At 43.5% G+C, this 19,073-nt stretch overlaps 1 protein-coding gene across 7 annotated transcripts in view; it reads right to left on the reverse strand.

Annotated features, from left to right (window-relative positions):
* The window catches only part of ttc26 (tetratricopeptide repeat domain 26), a 78,910-nt gene extending 61,670 nt beyond the window's left edge, over nucleotides 1–17,240 (reverse strand). For 4 of the 7 annotated variants that reach the window (XR_005941745.1, XR_005941746.1, XM_041177770.1 and 1 more), the window contains exons 1-8: nucleotides 16,533–16,705; nucleotides 16,397–16,421; nucleotides 14,865–15,002; nucleotides 13,051–13,143; nucleotides 9,872–9,986; nucleotides 9,271–9,320; nucleotides 8,139–8,284; nucleotides 1,957–2,128 (exon numbers count right to left, since the gene is read on the reverse strand). Coding sequence is in view for 5 of the 7 variants with exons in the window: in XM_041177770.1 (XP_041033704.1) it covers nucleotides 1,957–2,128; nucleotides 8,139–8,284; nucleotides 9,271–9,320; nucleotides 9,872–9,986; nucleotides 13,051–13,143; nucleotides 14,865–15,002; nucleotides 16,397–16,421; nucleotides 16,533–16,570 (777 nt within the window). In the remaining 2 variants the exon portion in view is untranslated. Of the gene's footprint in view, nucleotides 1–1,956; nucleotides 2,129–8,138; nucleotides 8,285–9,270; nucleotides 9,321–9,871; nucleotides 9,987–13,050; nucleotides 13,144–14,864; nucleotides 15,003–15,378; nucleotides 15,487–16,396; nucleotides 16,422–16,532; nucleotides 16,706–17,144 lie in introns of those variants that run through there. The other 3 variants (XM_041177771.1, XM_041177772.1, XM_041177774.1) reach the window with 3 other exon arrangements.
* Between the last annotated feature and the right edge of the window lie 1,833 nt (nucleotides 17,241–19,073).

Consider the following 19,073-nt stretch of genomic DNA (forward strand, 5'->3'; position numbering starts at 1 on the left):
CCAAATTCATCAGGGCCATTTGAACTCTGTGCTGAGTTCAAACAGACCCCATTTTGACTGTTGCAAGGTCCTTAGCCCACAGGGTGGGAGTCAGGAATTGATGGAGTAGATATAAACACTCTTGAAAGGCAGATGAGGTCTCTATAACTGTCATGATCTGAAGTTTTTTTAAATGCTCCACTTTAAATTATAAAAACACAGGCTGTAGCTGTTGGGAGAGTTTAAAAAAGCCCTCTGGTGGACTGCCTTGATTGACCTGTGTAGGCTATGAAATAAAGTTGCATCTTTGTGGTGCAGTTTTAATAGAATTCTTTGTTGACATTTCCCCAAGAGTTATCATTGTGTCATTACAAATGGTTGGCTGGGTTTCAAAAAGCTACAACTATCTCAGCAGCATGCTCTGAGTGCACATTTGATTGATAACTTAAAAGAAGCTTTAAAGGACTAGCTGTCTTTGTTCTTGGGTCAGATAAGAAATCTGTTTAATCTGGTAAGAAAATAACAACTGGAGGAGATTTAAAAGCTTTGAATGGATTTTATGAATGGGACTCTTTTCCACTATTAAGTGCTTAGGAGTGAGCAGCGTATTAGATTGCTAGGGGTTTATTATTTTTAGTCTCCTTGTGGTTCCTGAGGTCTGTCCATGATAAATACTGGATGAGTGGCAATGGAAGTGGCAGGAAGGTATGAGGAGTGGGTGAGAGGGCATGCATTAGTATTAAATTGCCACGGACAGTATGATGGACCATAGGAGATGGGGTGGAGGCAGGGCAGGGGTAAAAGCCAAGAGGACCTAACAACTTCTAAAACAACTTGGATAAAGTCCAGAGAACCAAGGCAGGCCTACTAACCAGCCTGCCTCAGCACTCACCTGCACTTGTGGCTGCCTATGCTCTGCTTCCGGGGTTGGTAGACGCAACACTATCCAACCCCCAGATTGAAAATTGCGCATTTCAGGGTACTTTTTAACCAAGGCAAATCCAGTGAATTGGAAAATTTCCCGACTCCAGCTACCCGTCTCAGTAGCCAAAATCCAACCTTATGTGCGAGGAACTCATGCATTTCTTTGTCACTAACATTGAATTCACCCAGTTTCTATACCTTTCCCACCAAGCCAAATCTTCCCCCTCCAGGTCAGCACTGCCCTGAATCTTTGGTTTGCTTCTATTCCCCACATACCCTTTCAAAGTTCATTTTGCCCATAAGACCCACCTCCTGTTTCCTTGACTCCATTACCATTCAACATAGATCATGTAACCTTCCTTGGTCCTTTTGTATCTAACTTTCTAAATGGATTCCTCTCCTCACCTTTCACCGGCCATCATCAAATGCCACCTCAATATATTCACCCTTAACCCCTATATCCTCAACAACTTCCATTTTCCAACTTCTCTTTCCTCTCCAAAGTCTTTGAATCTGCCGGTCATTATTATGTCAACTTGTGCTCCCCAGCCAATGCATCAGGCTAAATCAGAATACTTGCTAACTCACATAGTCTTCAACCCAAGCTGAGCTTCCAATTTCACATTCTCCCCAACACCAACACCACCTACTTCCACCTCAGTAACAGCACTAGCTTCCCCCTACCTCAGCCTATTAGCTGTTAAACTCTCATCCAATTATAAGAACATAAGAAATAGGAGCAGGCCTAGGTCCCTTGAGCCTGCTCCATTATTGATCTTGGTCTTAATTCCACTTGTGTTGTCACCTACAGGCTCCACTCTTCCAATGCTTTCCTGGCCAGTTTCCCATTCTCTACCCTCTGTAAACTTCTGCTCATGAACAACTCTACAGCCTGTCTCTCAGTCCGGCTCAGCCATCACCGGAGCCTTCACTGTCCTGCATTGGTTCCAGGTCCCCCATTAAATCTCTTCATGGCCTCTCTCCCACTCCAGCCCTACAAATTTCAGATCCCCAAACTCTCTCTTTGTCTCTATCCTCAGCTCAGGATGTTACCTCTGCTGCCTTGCCATTGTAGAGTCGGAAGTGATTGCAGGCTTTCAGGTTCAGTGCGATAGTGCTGTCAGGATAATGTTGCAGATAGACCGCCAGGACTTCCTGGGAAACATCATAATAGTCCAGTTTATAGTAGCAGAGTGCTACGTACACATTTAAGGCCATGAATTCCCTAGCAAAACATGAAAGGAAAAGTTAGTAAGCTTGAAGAATCAGGTTCTAGTTTAAAAGGAGAGCATGGCAGTAATAATGTGTGTGGGGAAGGGGGGCTATTTTGAAGTTACCCTTTGAGTCTTGGCCAATATTTAACCCTCAATCAACATAAAAAAAATAGATTATCTGTCATTATCACATTGCTGTTTGTGGGACTTTACTGTGCACATATTGGCTGCCACATTTCCTACACTACAACAGTCACTATGTTTCAAAAAGTATTTCAAAAGTGGTCAAATAAAATAAGGGGCAATCCCTTAAATTGAGAGACATTTGGTCACCCTGATTTCCCTGCACGTAAACTCTCCAGCCCATATTCATGGCTACTCACTTGCCTTTACTATCTCATGAGGTCTTGCCTACCTCTATAGTATCTGACCCCAAGTTGACACTGACACTGCCCACTCCCACCTCCGTATCATCCCCCTCCTAGCCTCAGTTGTATTTTTGCTGAAACCTTCATCAGTGCCTTTGTTATCTCCAGACTTGACTATTCTAACACACCCTAGACTGGTCTCCCACATTATACCTTCCGTGAGCATGAGGTTGTCCAAAACTTGCACCAAATCCCATTCCCCTATCACCCTTACCTACACTGGCTCCTGGTTCAACAAAGCCTCCATTTTAAATTCTCATTCTTACTTTCAAATTTACTTTTCAAATTACACATTTTAGGTAATTGACAAAAGAAGCAATGGAGACATGAAGAGAAATCTTTTCAAGCTGTTAAGATCTGGAATAACTCTGCTTAACTGTGGTAGAGGCTGGTTCAATCGAAGCACTCAAAGGGGGAATTGGATTATTATCTGAAAAGGAAGAATGTGCAGGGTTACAGGAAGAAGGTGGGGGAATGGCTCTAGGTACATTGGTCATTTGGAGAGCCGATACAGACAAGACTGGTCAAATAGCCTCCTTCTGTGCTATAACAATTCTGTGATTGAAATCCCTCCGTGACTCCACCCTTTCCCATCTTTGTAATCTCCTCTAGACCTACAAACTGCTGAGATCTCTGTGCTCCTTTTAATTCTAATCTAATTCCTGCCTATCGAGCATCCCTTATTTTAATTGCTCCGCTATTGGTGGCCATACCGTCAGCTGCCTGAACCCCGAACTCTGGAATTTCCTCCCTTAACCTCTCTGCCTCTCTACCTTGCTTACTTCCTTTAAGACATTCCTTAAAACCAACTCCTTTACCAAGCTTTCGGTCACCTGTCTTATGCGGTTCTGTTTCATATTTTGTTTTATAATGCCTCTGGAGCACCTTGATATTTTATTATGTTAAAGGCACTTTTTGAATATATGTTGTCATCGTTTGGTCACAAGCAAAGATTTAAAACAAGCATCTCAGTCTTTCAGTAGCTCTGTCTCTGTTTAGCCTCCATTCTCTGCATCAGTCTGCCTCCCTTCTGTCTGTCAATGTTCCAATTTTTATGCCACCCTCTAACTTTATGCTTTAAACAGAGATGAAGAGAAATTGTGCGTGACAATTGCAAGTTGTTTGTCTCTGATTCTTTTTCTGTACATCCAGCACTCTGTGCCTCTCATACACATTCTTCATCTTGCTTGTAATGTCTATAAAGATGCAGAAGGCCATTCAGTTCCTTGCACCTGTTCCTTTAGATTAGGTCTGCGACCTAACCCCATATACCCGCATTTGTCCCATTACGCTTAACGCCTGTGATAGGTTTTTGTTACCAAATCTCAGATATAAATTTATAATTGATCTAACATCAACTGCCATTTGCGGAAGAGAGCTCCCAATTTTGTTTGACAAGGTGTTTACTAAAACCCGCTTTCACAGCCATATCTCCTTCTCAGTGACTGTCTCCGTCTCACCCCACGTGGATTTCAACTGAAATTCCATCCCTCTTATTTTGAACCCATCCAGGATTACAGGTATCTCCGGGACATAAAACGTTTCTCGGATTGCTGTTCCCGTCACATTCTGAGATCCACACTCAGTGCCATGCGCCGCCATATGAACACACTCGACCTCTCCATCCAGCAGCACCGCCGTACCCTTTTTCAAAGCTGCGCGTGCCCCCAGTTTCATTTGATTCTTCATCTCATCCGACGCCTCAACAAGAAACTTTTTCTCTTTCTCTCAAGTGCTAAGGAACGCAAGCTCCAACAACTCATCGACACCAACACCCATCTAGGACCCTCCACCCCTGCCTGTCCCTCCGTCCCCACCCCATCTTCCAATCCCAGCCCCAGCCGTGTATTCACTATACCCCTTGACCTTCCCTTCTCCGACGCTGAACGTTCAGTGCTCAGCAAAGGACTTAGTTTCATACCCTTACGCCCTCATCTCAATGAATTTCGGGCTCAGCACGATGCTGAACTCTTCTTCCGCCGTCTTCGTCTCCAGGCTCACTTCTTTGGGCAGGAGTCCTCACCCCGTTCAACGGATCCTTTTACCCACCTCCAATATTCTCCCTCCACCTGGACCCCCCCTCTGGATTCTTACCTTCTCTTGATCTTTTCATTGAGAACTGTCGGCGCGACATTAGTCGTCTCAATTTCTCTGCTCCTCTCACCCATTCTAATCTGTCTCTCTCTGAACTTACTGCACTCCATTGTCTCAAACCCGCTGACAAGGGTGGTGCTGTTGATGTCTGGCGCACTGACCCCAACCTCACGGAGGCTGAGCGTCAACTCACAGACACTTTCTCCTACCTCTCCCTGGACCATGACCCCACCACTGAACATCAAGCCATTGTTTCCAGGACTGTCACTGACCTCATCTCCTCTGGTGATCTTCTTTCCACAGCTTCCAACCTGATAGTCGCCCAACCTTGGATGGCCCACTTCTACCTCCTACCCAAAATCCACAAACAGAACTGTCCCCGTGGACCGATCGTGTCAGCTTGCTCCTGCCCCACGGAACTCATTTCTCGTTATCTTGACTCCCTTCTCTCTCCCCTTGTCCAGTCCCTTCCCACCTACATCCGTGATTCCTCTGACACCTTAGGTCACATCAACAATTTCCAGTTCCCTGGCCCCAACCGCTTCCTCTTCACCATGGATGTCCAATCCCTCTACACCTCCATGCCCCACCAGGATAGTCTGAGGGCCCTTAGCTTCTTCCTCGAACAGAGGCCCAAACAATCCCCATCCACCACTACTCTCCTCCATCTGGCTGAACTTGTTCTCACACTGAACAATTTCTCCTTCAACTCCTCTCACTTCCTCCAAATAAAAGGTGTTGCTATGGGTACCCGCATGAGCCCCAGCTATGCCTGTCTCTTTATGGGGTATGTGGAACATTCCTTGTTGCAGTCCTACTCCGGCCCCCTTCCACAACTCTTTCTCCGGTACATCGATGATTACTTCTGTGCTGCTTCATACTCTCGTCGGGACCTGGAAAAATTTATTAATTTTGCTTCCAATCTCCACCCCTCCATCATTTTCACGTGGTCCATCTCTGACACTTCCCTTCCCTTCCTTGACCTCTCTGTCTCAACCTCTGGTGATAGACTGTCCACCAATATCCATTACAAGCCTACCGACTCCCACAGCTACCTCGACTACAGCTCCTCACACCCCGCTTCCTGTAAGGACTCCATCCCATTCTCTCAGTTCCTTCGCCTCCGTTGCATCTGTTCTGAAGATGCTACCTTCAAAAACAGTTCCTCTGACATGTCCTCCTTCTTCCTTAACTGAGGAATTCCAGCCACGGTCGTTGACAGGGCTCTCAACCGTGTCCGGCCCATCTCCCGCGCATCCGCCCTCACGCCTTCTCCTCCCTCCCAGAAACACGATAGGGTCCCCCTTGTCCTCACTTATTACCCCACCAGCCTTTGCATTCAAAGGATCATCCTCTGCCATTTCCACCAACTCCAGCATGATGCTACCACCAAACACATCTTCCCTTCACTCCCCCAGCAGCATTCTGTAGGGATCGTTCCCTCCGGGACACCCTGGTCCACTCCTCCATCACCCCCTACTCCTCAACCCCCACCTACGGCACCTCCCCATGCCCACGCAAAAGATGTAACACCTGCCCCTTCACTTCCTCTCTCCTCACCGTCCAAGGGCCCAAACATTCCTTTCAAGTGAAGCAGCATTTCACTTGCATTTCTCCCAACTTAGTCTACTGCATTCGTTGCTCCCAATGCGGTCTCCTCTACATTGGAGAGACCAAATGTAAACTGGGCGACCGCTTTGCAGAACACCTGCGGTCTGTCCGCAAGAATGACCCAAACCTCCCTGTCCCTTGCCATTTTAACACTCAACCCTGCTCTCTTGCCCACATGTCTGTCCTTGGCTTGCTGCATTGTTCCAGTGAAGCCCAACGCAAACTGGAGGAACAGCACCTCATCTTCCGACTAGGCACTTTACAGCCTTCCGGACTGAATATTGAATTCAACAACTTTAGATCTTGAACTCCCTCCTCCATCCCCACCCCCTTTGTTTCTTCCCCCTTCCTTTTGTTTTTTCCAATAATTTATATAGATTTTTCTTTTCCCACCTATTTCCATTATTTTTTAAATCTCTTATGCCCCCCCCACCCCCACTAGAGCTATACCTTGAGTGCCCTACCATCCATTCTTAATTAGCACATTCGTTTAGATAATATCACCAACTTCAACACCTCTGTGTTCTTTTGTCTGCGACATCTTTTGATGATCTGCTTCTATCACTGCTTGCTTGTCCCTACAACCACACTACCCCCCTCCACTTCTCTTCCCCCCCTCCAAAAGAAAACCTTAAACCAGCTTATATTTCACCCCTCTCCTTGGATTGGTCTAGCTCTAATTTTTAAGAGTATTCCTCCTATTGCTAGACTCCCCAAACAGCAGAAATGCTTTCTTTCTATCTACCTTTTCTGCTCCCCAGTATAAATGCTTTTTGTCTAATGAGATAAATAAGTGTGCACCGGTCTACGGGAATTAGTGAATGAATAAAAGTCCTCCAAAGATTTTTAAAAGATATCTTGTGTAAAATATGTGAACCACTGGGCTCATCCATGTGAACCAGTGGTTCAGCTCCCCATTGGATGGCTATTACAGAAAAAAGAAAATAACTTCAAGAAGTCCAAAAGATGTGCAAGAAAAATATTTCAAATTTAAACAGAGCGAAACACAAAGAGGGCAACAAGTGGGGATACATGAGGTCACAGGAACTGGAATGGGGAAGAGTAGCTGACCTTCTGAGTCACTTCTTTAGGGAAATAATATGAACTAAAATTTAGATAACGCATCTTGCTGAATGGAATGGAAAGTTCAGAAAAAGCTTTTCACTTTTTTTAACTTCAGAATAAGCCTGGTTGAAATAGGTCTTCAATTCATGATAACTCCTGATTGTCAACCAGGTTCAAAACCTGGATAAGAACCCATGACCAAGGGTTAGAATAGAAATGGTCACTGACTTATCAGGAATGAATAAATAGCAATTGCCATGAACCAATAACAAGGAGATGTTCAGTCACATTGCTCTATGGACCAATTACAGCAAAGCCAATGAACAGCAGCTACCACAGATCAATGACAGGTGGGAATTTTCAGTCAAATTGGTCGCAAAGACCAATCAGCTCACCCAAAAACTCAAGACATCAATTGAGACATTCAGTGTGGATTCAACTCCATTGTTTAGTCCTGAAAGTTAGCACTGAGAAGTTGTCAGGTGTCCTTCCATAGTGAAGACAATGAAATTATTTGGCTAAATAAAACAGTTCCAGATGGCTGGGATGAGGGTACAACATCAACTTGTCACATTTACACTTCTACAATGGGTTCTGTAGACCCATTAATAACTTGTTACTACTCAATGGGACTGCACAAGTCCTACCTGGACTGTCTTGGCCAGTGTACTGATGTTACCAACTTGCAAACAGGACATTAGCTTATTCCACAAGCCTACTGCTCCTCCACCCATGCCTGTTGTCTCATGTAACCAGCAACTGGGCAATATTTTCCTTCCCCTATATTTGGCAGTGAACATATAAGAACAATGGCAGGAATTACCGGTTGTCAAGTAGGATCCGCTTGTAGATATCAATTGCCTCTTGGTAATGGGAACGCATGTAGTGGATTGAAGCCAGACTGAGTTGATCCTCAGTGATGTCCTGTAAATTCTGGTGGTAGTTCATCAGCCTCTTCTCATCACTGAACTAGCACAAAAACCAAGGAAGTCAATTATCTATTAAAATAAACACATTACAAAGAGAAACAAGGGAGGCAAACAAAAGAGAAAGATAATTGAGGGAAGGAGAGACTTACTGAAGAGGAACATGAAACAGCTGAATAGAAAGTGGAGTAAAAAAACCAAAGACAGGAAAGAAAGACAAAAAGTGTGCGATAGCCATAGAGAAAGATGAACAGAAAAACACAATTGAGAAAGGAACAGGGAAAGAGGGAGAAACAGTGGGGGAGAAAAGGTCACAAAACAATAAAAATGTGAGCTAGAAATAGAGAGGGGGCACACATACACAGGAGACAAATAAAATGGACCAACTAGTATTTGGAAAACAATCAGGAACTACTTTATAATGTACAATAATAGCTCTTATTTATACAGCACTTTTGACATTCCCAAGGTGACTCACAGTTACATTATCAAACAAAATATGACAGATATCCATGTAAGAAAACATTAAGGCTGAAGATCAAAAGCTTGGCCAAAGAAGTAGTTTTAAGGATCATCTTAAAGGAGCAAAGAGAGAAGAGGTAGAGTGTTTTAGGGAACAAATTTCAGAGCTTAGAGCCCAGGCAGCTGAAGGCACAGCCACCAATGATGGAGTGGTTAAAATTGGGGATACTCAAAAGGTATAGATATCTGGGATTGAAAGGCTGAAGGAGATGATAGATATAGGGAGGGGGAAGGCCATGGAAGGATTTGAAAATAAGGATGGGAATTTTAAAACTGAGATGTGCTTAATTGGGACCCAGTGAATGCCAGTGAGCACAGGGATGATCAGTGATTGGGACTTGATGCAAGTTAGGATTCAGGTTTTGGATCACATCAAGTTTAGGGAGTGTAGAGATTGGGAACCTGGCCAGGAGTGCATTGGATTCCTCAAATTTAGAAATAACAAAGGCATGGATGAGGGTTTCAGTAGCATTAACCATTACACATTCAATGATTCGAAGAGATTACCTTGTGAGCCAAATGAAACAACAGGCGATTCTGCAATCGACTTTTAGGAGCTGAAAATAGAAGTGGATTTCTAGTCATGAATTAGTCAATATCAGAATTTCGAGTCATCTTTGAAGATTTATGTTCCTCTCTCTTCTAAGTTCTCAAGTAGTGAAGTGCACAGTACGTTGGAACAGAACCCCACTGGAAAGAAGTGCTTTACAATCAATGGATTATTTTTAAAAATACAGTTATGGTAAAACAAATAACACAGAAGGAGGCCATACGTCTCTCTTAAAAGAGTTATTCAACTAGTATCATTCCTTTGCTCCTTCCCCATGGCCCTGCATTCTTTTTTTCCTTTTTAAATAGAGATCCTTTTGAAAGTTACTATCAAATGTGCTTCCATCATCCTGTTAGGCTGTATGTTCCAGATCATAATAACTTGCTGCATAAAATGTCTTATCTTCATCTCCTTTCTGCTTTTTGCCAATTATTTTAAATTTGTGTTCTCTGGTTGCTGACCCACCTGTCAGTGGAAACAGTTTGGACCATCTGACATCTACTGTCAAATTCGCTTATACTAAAAGTCCACTTAAACTTCTCCAATCTAAGGAGTCACCTTTTGTTGCTGCCTCCTCTGCCTCCTTATACATCCCTAGAAAAAAGAAAGTACATGCTAGATTCACCCAAACATCAGGGTGACAGTCTTCACTCTTTGTCAGGGCTTCATATTCCTGAAACACACAAACAGAGAAAGGTCATAAATCACATGTACCTGGGACAATCATTATATTACGTGCACAATCCACAAGAATGAACTCTGACCAATTCACGATGTCATGTGCGCCTTGCAGAAGGATGACAACCTTTAACACACTTCAGGGTAGTCTTTGTTTCATGTGCAGTGCAAATCAGGTCCTACATGCCAGTGCATTCATATATTAGGTGGTAATCCCCTCCTACATAATCAAAAAAAGCATGTTTCTGCAAATCAATGCACTCTCTCATCTGAAATCCCTACGTGATAAGATTTCCCTGGTCAAGGCAAGAAACTGAGCCACACCTCAACTGTAGCCCATGTCCAGCCACCAGGAACTACACAAGAATAGCTTAGGGTGACTGGATATTAAATTTTCATTCCTGTTGGAAAATGCCTGCATTCTATTCACCAATAGTAAATGTGGTAAAGTGGAAACAAAAGCAAAATATTAGGGATACTGGAAATCTGAAATAAAAACAGAAAATGTAAGTGATACTCAGCAGGTCAGGCAGCTTCTGTGGGGAGAAAAACAGACTAAACGTTTAAACATTACATCAACTCTGTTTTTCTCCCCACAGAAGCTGCCTGACCTGCTGAGCATTGCTTCCATTTTCACTGTATCGCTCTCCACAGATACTGCCAGACTTGCTGAATATTTCACGCATTTTCTGTTTTGCTTACTGGCAAAGTGGAGAATGGGGAATCCCCAGACTGGGGGTCTCCAATGACGGATGGATGCTTGAAAGGGTAGATAACAGGAGGGTATTTCCTCTTGTGGAGGAGACTAGAATTAGGGGATGCAGTTTAAGAATAAGAGATCGTCCTTTTAAGATCGAGATGCAGAAAAAAATTCCCTCTCAGAGGCTCATTAGCATGTGGAACTCTCCTCCCCAGAAAGCTGTGGAGACTGGGTCATTGAATTTACCCAGGGCTGAGTTGGATAGCTTTTTGATAGACAAGGGAGTCAAGGGTTATGGGGGGGGCAGGCAAGAAAATGGAATTGAGACCACAAGCAGCTCAGCCATGATCTTACTGAATGACAGAGCAGGCTCAAAGGCCAATGTTTCTCTGTTCACACACTTGTGACCCAGTCACACACTTGTGACCCAGTGTCCTGTTGTTCAGCAAGAGGAGCTCCAATGTCCTGTTCTGCTGTAAAATAAGTTCTTAAGGCCCAATTTCTAACAACATACCCACAATACAGTGCCACTTGGGCTGGAAAGACAAGGTTTAGTTGTATTATATTCAGATTTCACCCACTTAAAAAAAAAGTGGGAACATGCCATAACTTTGGATGAATGATGACCAGATAAAATTTAGGAATAATTTCTGGGGTAAAGCAGTAGAGCTGAAGACATTTGGGGCTTTCAAATGGATGGAGGATATAGAGCTTTGATAGATTAAGTGGCATTTTCTGCTCCGTGGCTTTCCTATTACCTCGTGCCAGTATGTGTTGAACATAATACAGGAGATGACATAAATTCTTTGGCGGCTGCAAGTGTCTCACAATATGGAATCTAATGCAGGTATCCTTGTGTCTTTACATCTACATAGCATACCTATGTCAACCTGCTCACACTGCTGCAAAGGCAGGGCTCAAGGCAAAAAAATTCTGTCAACCGTGACGTTTATGCAAAACCTTGTGAGAAATACTATTGCAAATTTATACATGCTTTGAAAATGATAAAGGCTTTTGATAGAAGGACTACTTTTGTGTTTTTTTCTGAGGATTTAGGGAGGATGCTGAAAAGATTTGCTAGAATGTTCCCAGAATGATGGACTTCAGTTACGTATATACCTTGGAGAAGTTGGGACTGTTCTCCAAAGAGAAGGTTGAGAGGAGGTTTGGTAGAGGTGTTCAAAATCACGAGGGGTCTGAAGAGAGAAGATAGAGAGAAACTGGTCCCATTGGCAGAAAGATTGAGAACAAGAAGGCACTGATTTAAGTTGATTGACAGAAGAACCAGAAACTACATGATACAAACCTTTCTTTATAAAGAGAGTGGTTATGAACTGGAATACACTGCCTGAAAGAGTGATGGAGTCAGATTTAGTCATGACTTTCAAAAGGGAATTGGAGAAGCACCTGTGTGGAAAAAAAATGCAGAGCAGAGAAGGTCAAGGAGGAAAAGTTACTTGCTGGCTCTCTGTAAGAGCCTTTAGCATGGACTCTATGGGGCAAATGGCCTCCTTGTGCAAAACTTTTCTATGAGTCTATTTTCCCTAGCTATTCAGTGACGAGGGGCCATAAATTTAAAACTTTCACTGAGAAAGCACGGAGAGAGGTTCAAAGAAATTTCTTTACACGGAGAATTGATGGAGCATGGATTGCTTTGCCATAGTGCATAGTTGAGATAGAGAAATACAACTGCACCTTTTAAGGGAAGAATAGATAAATGCTTAAAGCAAAGAAAAATAGAATCAAAGCTCCTTGCAGCATCGAGTAAATTGTTCCTCTGAACAAGTCAGCTTCAAAACGGATGGCACACATGAAGCAGCAGAGGTGACACCACAGACAGGATGCGCTGACTGGGAAAGTGCAGGTAATTTAAATGAACACAAAATAAGTCTCTCTTGACCTGATAAATCCCTGCTAGCAGTTCTCTGTGCTGAGAGGGCCCAACTCAGAAATACAGCTTGCAAGCCATCAAATCACATCAGTGCATGTGGTTATAGATATTTGGCCCAAGAATAATCACGTACACTGCTTAACATTAACCTTGAAGGAAGTTCAAAGAAAGTGTGTTTTAAGAAGTGAAGTGATAGAATATTTTTAAACCAATGTTTTGCTTGTCGGGGAGCTCAGGAAGGAGGCGAGTGAAAAAAAGTTCCAATCCGCTAATACACAACACGATAAACATACTGCGGTTTCTTATCCTGGAGCTTGGAATGCATGCGGAGATGGTGATCAATAATAAGGGCCTGGTTGATGGAGAAGAGGATTTATAGCACCTTTATATACTGGCTGTGAAGTCTTCTTGATACCTAGGGCACACTTAAAATGTCAGAGTTCATATTCTTTGCAAGGTTTCTCTTACCTCCATGGCCCTCCTATAATCCCCAAGGTGGAATGCACAGTATCCCATCCATAAGTCAATGTCTTCCTCACTCTCACCCACGTGCCGCTTGAACTAGGATAGAAAAAGAAGTTACTGCCAACTGAAACAAAAACAGCCACAGCTCCCCCAACTTGAGAGGGAACAGTTTCTCTCTATCTACCCGTGTAACTCCTCTAAACATCTTAAACACAACAATTAGATCATCCCTTATGCTCAAGTGAATACAAACCTGGTCTTTTCTATTAGCTCCTGCATTTCCTCCGTCAGAAATTTTGCGCAATGGTTCTAGAGCAGAAGCAAAACCAGAAAATACTGGAAATACTCAGCATATCAGGTAGCATCTTGATCTGCTGAGTGTTTCCAGCATTTTCTGTACTACTTCTAGATTTCCAGAATCTGCAGTATATTGCTTGTGCTCCGAGTTGGATAAAACACCAATCTACTGCTCCTCCCTTTTTCCCCAAACTTGAATTTCCATGATAAACCTGTCAAATGGTTATAAACAGAAATCTTTTTCTGTATAAAGCACACAATTATTTTCTCTCAAAATTTCTGTGTACAAATGGCTCATTACCACTTCAGATACTATAGTGCATAAGCATTAAGTACATTTAAAAACACATCAAAACCAACCCAGTGAAACACTGCAACAACACATATCTAGTCCCAATGTGCATAGCTCAAAGCCTGATTTACAGTGTCGGATAGCAAGGAGGGAAGTTTCCTCTGGTTAATATGGGTTAACAGCATTTTAAACACAAGAGGAAGATTTCCTCCAAAATACTTCTAGCAAAGTGTTCCTGAAGGATTAGAATTTCCATGCAAATTTGTGATCAGAGGAAATCTTCCTCCTAGCTTTACAATGTTGCTAACACATAGGGAAAGAATTACTCTGAAGAAAATACGGACATGTTCTTTTACAGCAAAAGGTTGAATACATATTTAAAACAGGAACACCTGCCATGGCACAATCAGAAATACAGATATCGAGACAAAAAAGGAGACATTAGGAGAAGGGAGACATTCCCCACACACTCAGCGAGCTTCAAACTCGTGATAAAACTAATGGAAATCCATGGAGAACTTTGACACTCATTTTTCTTCACAGGTAAACATGTATTTCTGCAAGGTAGCACAGTTTCAGGGGTTCAGATGCTTTTGATTGTGACTATTACAGTTAGATATATAAAAAGAACTGATTGCCATGAATGTCTCTGATTTATGACAGCTTAAGAAAGGGCGAAATTGCATTTATATAGTGCCTTTTTTAATCTCAGGACCATCCCAAAATGTTTTACAATTAAATAAACGTAGTAACTGTAGGAAGCATGGTAGCCAAGTTTGACACTTCAAGGACCCGCAAACAAACTAAGGTAAATGACCATCTGTCTTGGGATGTTGATTCAGGGGTAATTATTGGCCAAGATCAGGCAAACTCTGCTGTTCTTGTTAGTGTTGTGGGATCTATTATGTCCGCCCAAGAGGTAGACAGTGCTTTGATTGAACTTCTCATCCACAAGCCACCATCTCAGACAGTACAAACTCCCTTGGCACTGCACCGAAGTGTTAGCCTTGATTGTGTAACCCAGTCTTTGGAGTGGGGCTTCAGCTCACAACCTCTGACTTGGAGGAGAGGGTAATATCAACTGAGTCAAGGCTGAGACAGATTTAAGGAATCAGTGAATCACATTGTTTCTCTCCTTGCCTTGACCATGAACCATAGGCTACTTTTGAACTCTAAGGGATCATTGCATTGGATGTATAAATCGACCGATCTCAACATCTGATTTTACCTCCAGCAACGTCAGAGCCCCCGAGTAGTCTCTGCTGGTCAGATATTCCTCCAGCTTTGGGATCTTTTTCCCCTTTTTCTTCTTTTTATCCGTCTGCAGTGTCTCCCCACTGACCGCAGGTTTTGCACGTGACAGCATCTGGACAGAATGGGAAAACACTGACACTCAAATCTGGAGGGTATTTACATAGAGTGCATGCACAAACATTGCAGTTATCTTTGACCAACTGTATAACTGAAATCCCAGCCACCAAGACACATGAAAAGCATATAGTACCAGCAAACTCCTCCACAGTGAAGACATTTTTAAAAATGTGTTTTTGTTTGTCCCAATTTACACTGCACAATCCTCACTGAAATAGTTTCACAGGACTCAATTTCTAAAGGTGCTCAGGCTAATTTGGTATATCATCAGGTTCCATGTGACCATTCTTCATTGCAGCCTCGACAGCTGTGAGTTCCTGCAGGTTATTCAACTACAGAGGGTATCACAACAAAGCCAAGCCTGCCCTCACCCCATAATCTGCTTTCTCCAGTAGGGTCAAATCAGCAGTGGCACCTCATCATCCTGGATAATTTTCATTCTCCAACTTAAAGATGAAGGAAAATCTGGGATCTTTGTTCTTTTACCATTTTGATATAAAAAAGGATGAGAATATGATCATTATCTGAAGATGAAGAATAAGGTGAGGGAGTGGGACAAGATGAGTTGCTCTTGCAGAGAGTCGACACAGACACGACAAGCTGAATGGTTACGGCACAGGAGGAGGTCATTCTACGGTTCTATGAGAAGCCTTATCAGGAATCCCCTTGATTCCTGCTAAACTATTCTGAGCATCCTTATGCAAGAGTAATCATATTTTTAAACTAAATCTGGAGATACACAGAGTGGGAGCACAGCAAATAGCCAGGGCAGAAAATATAGGCTTCAGTATAGCAAGGCAAAAATCTTTAGCAGCCTAACTTTTAACAGTTGCACACACACAATACAAACATAAAACAAACATACAGATAATTACTCCAGTTGTGAAGTTACACTATTGAAGCACATTCAAACACTGCTTATAAATAATAAATACTGTCAGAGTTTTTCAACTCCACTGTCTAAACCACCAAGTCTCTGTTGGCTCAACTTTGTGGAAAAAAAATCAGTAACCAGCACATGCTGTCAGAGCAGCTTGATGTTTAGAGTTACCTCCCTGATCATTTGTAGGTGTCCTGGCCATCACTTGAAATGGAAAATGTTGACCAGGATGTTGAACACAATACATTTGTTTCCTTTCTAGTTAATCTTAAATATGGAAAAATCCTTTCAAAGCTGGCTATTAAAGCAGCAATTACACTTTTTTGACAATGTCATTTTCACTTTATAACAAATCTCAAATCTTGCTTGTATTCTACTCCACACATCATTCAGACAGCTTAGTAGCTGTATAATATACTAATAGAGCTAATAGAAACAGCAAAAGAAATTTGTAAATATTTTTCCAATGCATTATATTTATCCAAGCACCTTTAACCAAGGCTACATACCCTGCATACTCCTTTCCAGACCTCACTTATGCATTAGACATATTCCAAAAAGAGAATTAAAAAGTTTGGGTATTCAAGAAGGATTTTCATGCACCAGGAAATTTTCTGGGACACTATTTGCCCGAGGGCACAGTACCTTATCTGGGGTGATCTTATCCTTTGCGCCCAGAGCATTGCCAGGTGGAACTGCCTGGGAGCATAACTTTATAACAGGTTTTCAAGTTCCCTGCAAATTCCATTCTGACTTTCGCCCTTTCAGATTCCCCAGACCCCTTTCCCTCCTATACACTCTCTAGGCCTCCCTCACATCCTCTCTGCCCCTAGTCACCCTACCCACCCTCCCTGGACCTCCCTCTCCCAATCTGTCCCCAGTTCCCCTGCCTACCCTCACTGCCAAAGCCCGGGTCCCCTGCCCACCTCCCCGGACCTCCCTCACTGCCACAGCCCCGGCTCCCCCTGCCCACTCTCCCCTTACTCTCCCTCATTCCCACTCAGTGACCCTGCCCACCCTCCCTGGACCTCACTCTCCCACTCTGTCCCCAGTTCCCCTGCCCACAATCCCCTCACACTCCTTGGGCCTCCCTCACTCTGCCTTCTCAGAACCGCCTCAGGCCGCGCAGGGTTCTGCAGCTCGATCCGATGAAAAATGAATCGAAATCAGCTGCTGTCGGCCCGGCGCCTGCAAACAGACTGAGGCGACGGTTCGGTCTGTGTGGCTCCCCGGGCTCGGGCCAGGCACCAAACCCACCATTTTGTCGGATCTCCCCCCTCGGCTTCCAGCTCCAAAAACTCCAAACGCCTGCCCCGGCCGTCATAACAACAAAGCCACCCCCACGGACCGTCATGGCAACGAAGCCCCGCCCCCCACCAGCATGCAGGGCAGCGAAGCTCCGCCCCCACCGCATGCAGTGCAACGAAGCCCGCCCTGACTGGCATGCGGTGCAACGAAGCCCCGCCCTGACCGGCATGCTGAGCAACGAAGCCCCGCCCTGATCGGCGTGCGGAGCAACGAAGCTCCGCCCTGACTGGCAGGCGGTGCAATGAAATCCCACCCCCTCCGGTCACCATGTCGACGATGCCCGCCCCCACCCACCCCCCCGCGGTCGTCATGGTAATCAAGCCCCGACCCCTCTCCTACCACAGAGCAAAGGTTCTCGTCTGCATACCTCAACGACAATTTTACATGATGAAACATCCCAAGCCCTACACTGGAGCATTATAAAACAAAATATGACACCCAGCTATATTAGGAGATATTAGGTCAGATGATCAAAATCTTGGTCAAAGAGGTAGGTAGAAAAATCATAGGGACGTTAAAGAAGATTGTTTTTTTGACATTTGCTTTGAACATTTGTCCTTACCAGATATAAAAATGCTGAAAAATGGGGGAAAATGGCTGCTTGGCTAACACTCAAGCCATCATCCGATTGGATAATGAGTCTTTTTGTTTTCCAATTGGTTTAGGAAGACAGTGCACCACAAGGATGGATGTGTTGGCTGACTCATGGCTGAAGTGTGGAGCAAGTCATGAAATGAAACTTCCAGGAATACATTTAATCTCAGTTGGCAACCCTACTTCGAGGAGGAAAGTGAGGAAAAGTGAAGAGTTGTAGGGAGGGAATTTCAGAGCTTGGGGCTTAGGCAACTGAAGGCATGGCCACCAATGTCATTTCAGCACCAAATTGGTGCCTCTTGTGAGTATGGGCTCCACAGACTCCATCTTTGGAGTGATTGGTGCTCAACATGGTTTTTAAAGACATGCATATACTGTAATAGTGGGAGAACTGGCAAATTTACCAAAATGTTTTCACAGTAATACCTCAGAAGGTATGCAGTCTTACATGGTGTTTAATGGACAGTGCACATTTACCTAAAACCTGCATTCACACACAGGCATAGATTTACACTTAAGATTCACAATTACAGTACTGGCATGTTATGTTAGTCTTTATTACGAAGAGTAAATAAAGCTGTCTGAAACTTTGTAGGACCTTGTCACGACCTCATCTGGAGCACTGTGCACAATTTTTGTCCTTTAACCTCAGGAAGGATTTTTTAAAAATTCATTCACAGGATGTGGGCTTCGCTGGCTGGGCCAGCATTTATTGCCCACGCCTAGTTGCCCTTGAAAAGGTGGTGGTCAACCCTCTTGAACCGCTGCAGTCCACATGGTGTAGGTACACCCACAGTGATAATATTTTGGTACTTGCCTTGGAACGAGTCCAACACAGGTTCACTGGACTGATCTCTGGGATGAGGGCATTGTCCTATGAGAGATTGAGTAGATGAGGCCTATTTTCCATAGAATTTAGCAGAATGAGAGGTGATTTCATTGAAACATAAAATTCTTAAGGAATTTGATAGGGTAATTACTGTTTGAATATCTTCCCAGACTGGAGCGTCTAGTACTAGGGGTCACAGTCTTAAAATAAAGGGTTGACCATTTAGGGCTGAGATGAGGGTTTTGAATCTTTGGAATTCACTACCTAAGAGAGTTGTGATTGCTCAGTTGTTGAATATGTTAAAGACAGGTTTTGATAGCTTTTTAGATACTAACAGAATCAAGGAATATGGGGATAGTGTGGGAAATTGGAATTGAGGTAGAATATTAACCACAATCTTGTTGAACGGTTGAGTAGGACCAAATGGCCTCCTCCTATTTATTATGTTTGTTGCA

Source organism: Carcharodon carcharias, chromosome 31 (assembly GCF_017639515.1).
Source record: "Carcharodon carcharias isolate sCarCar2 chromosome 31, sCarCar2.pri, whole genome shotgun sequence".
NCBI lineage: Eukaryota > Metazoa > Chordata > Chondrichthyes > Lamniformes > Lamnidae > Carcharodon > Carcharodon carcharias.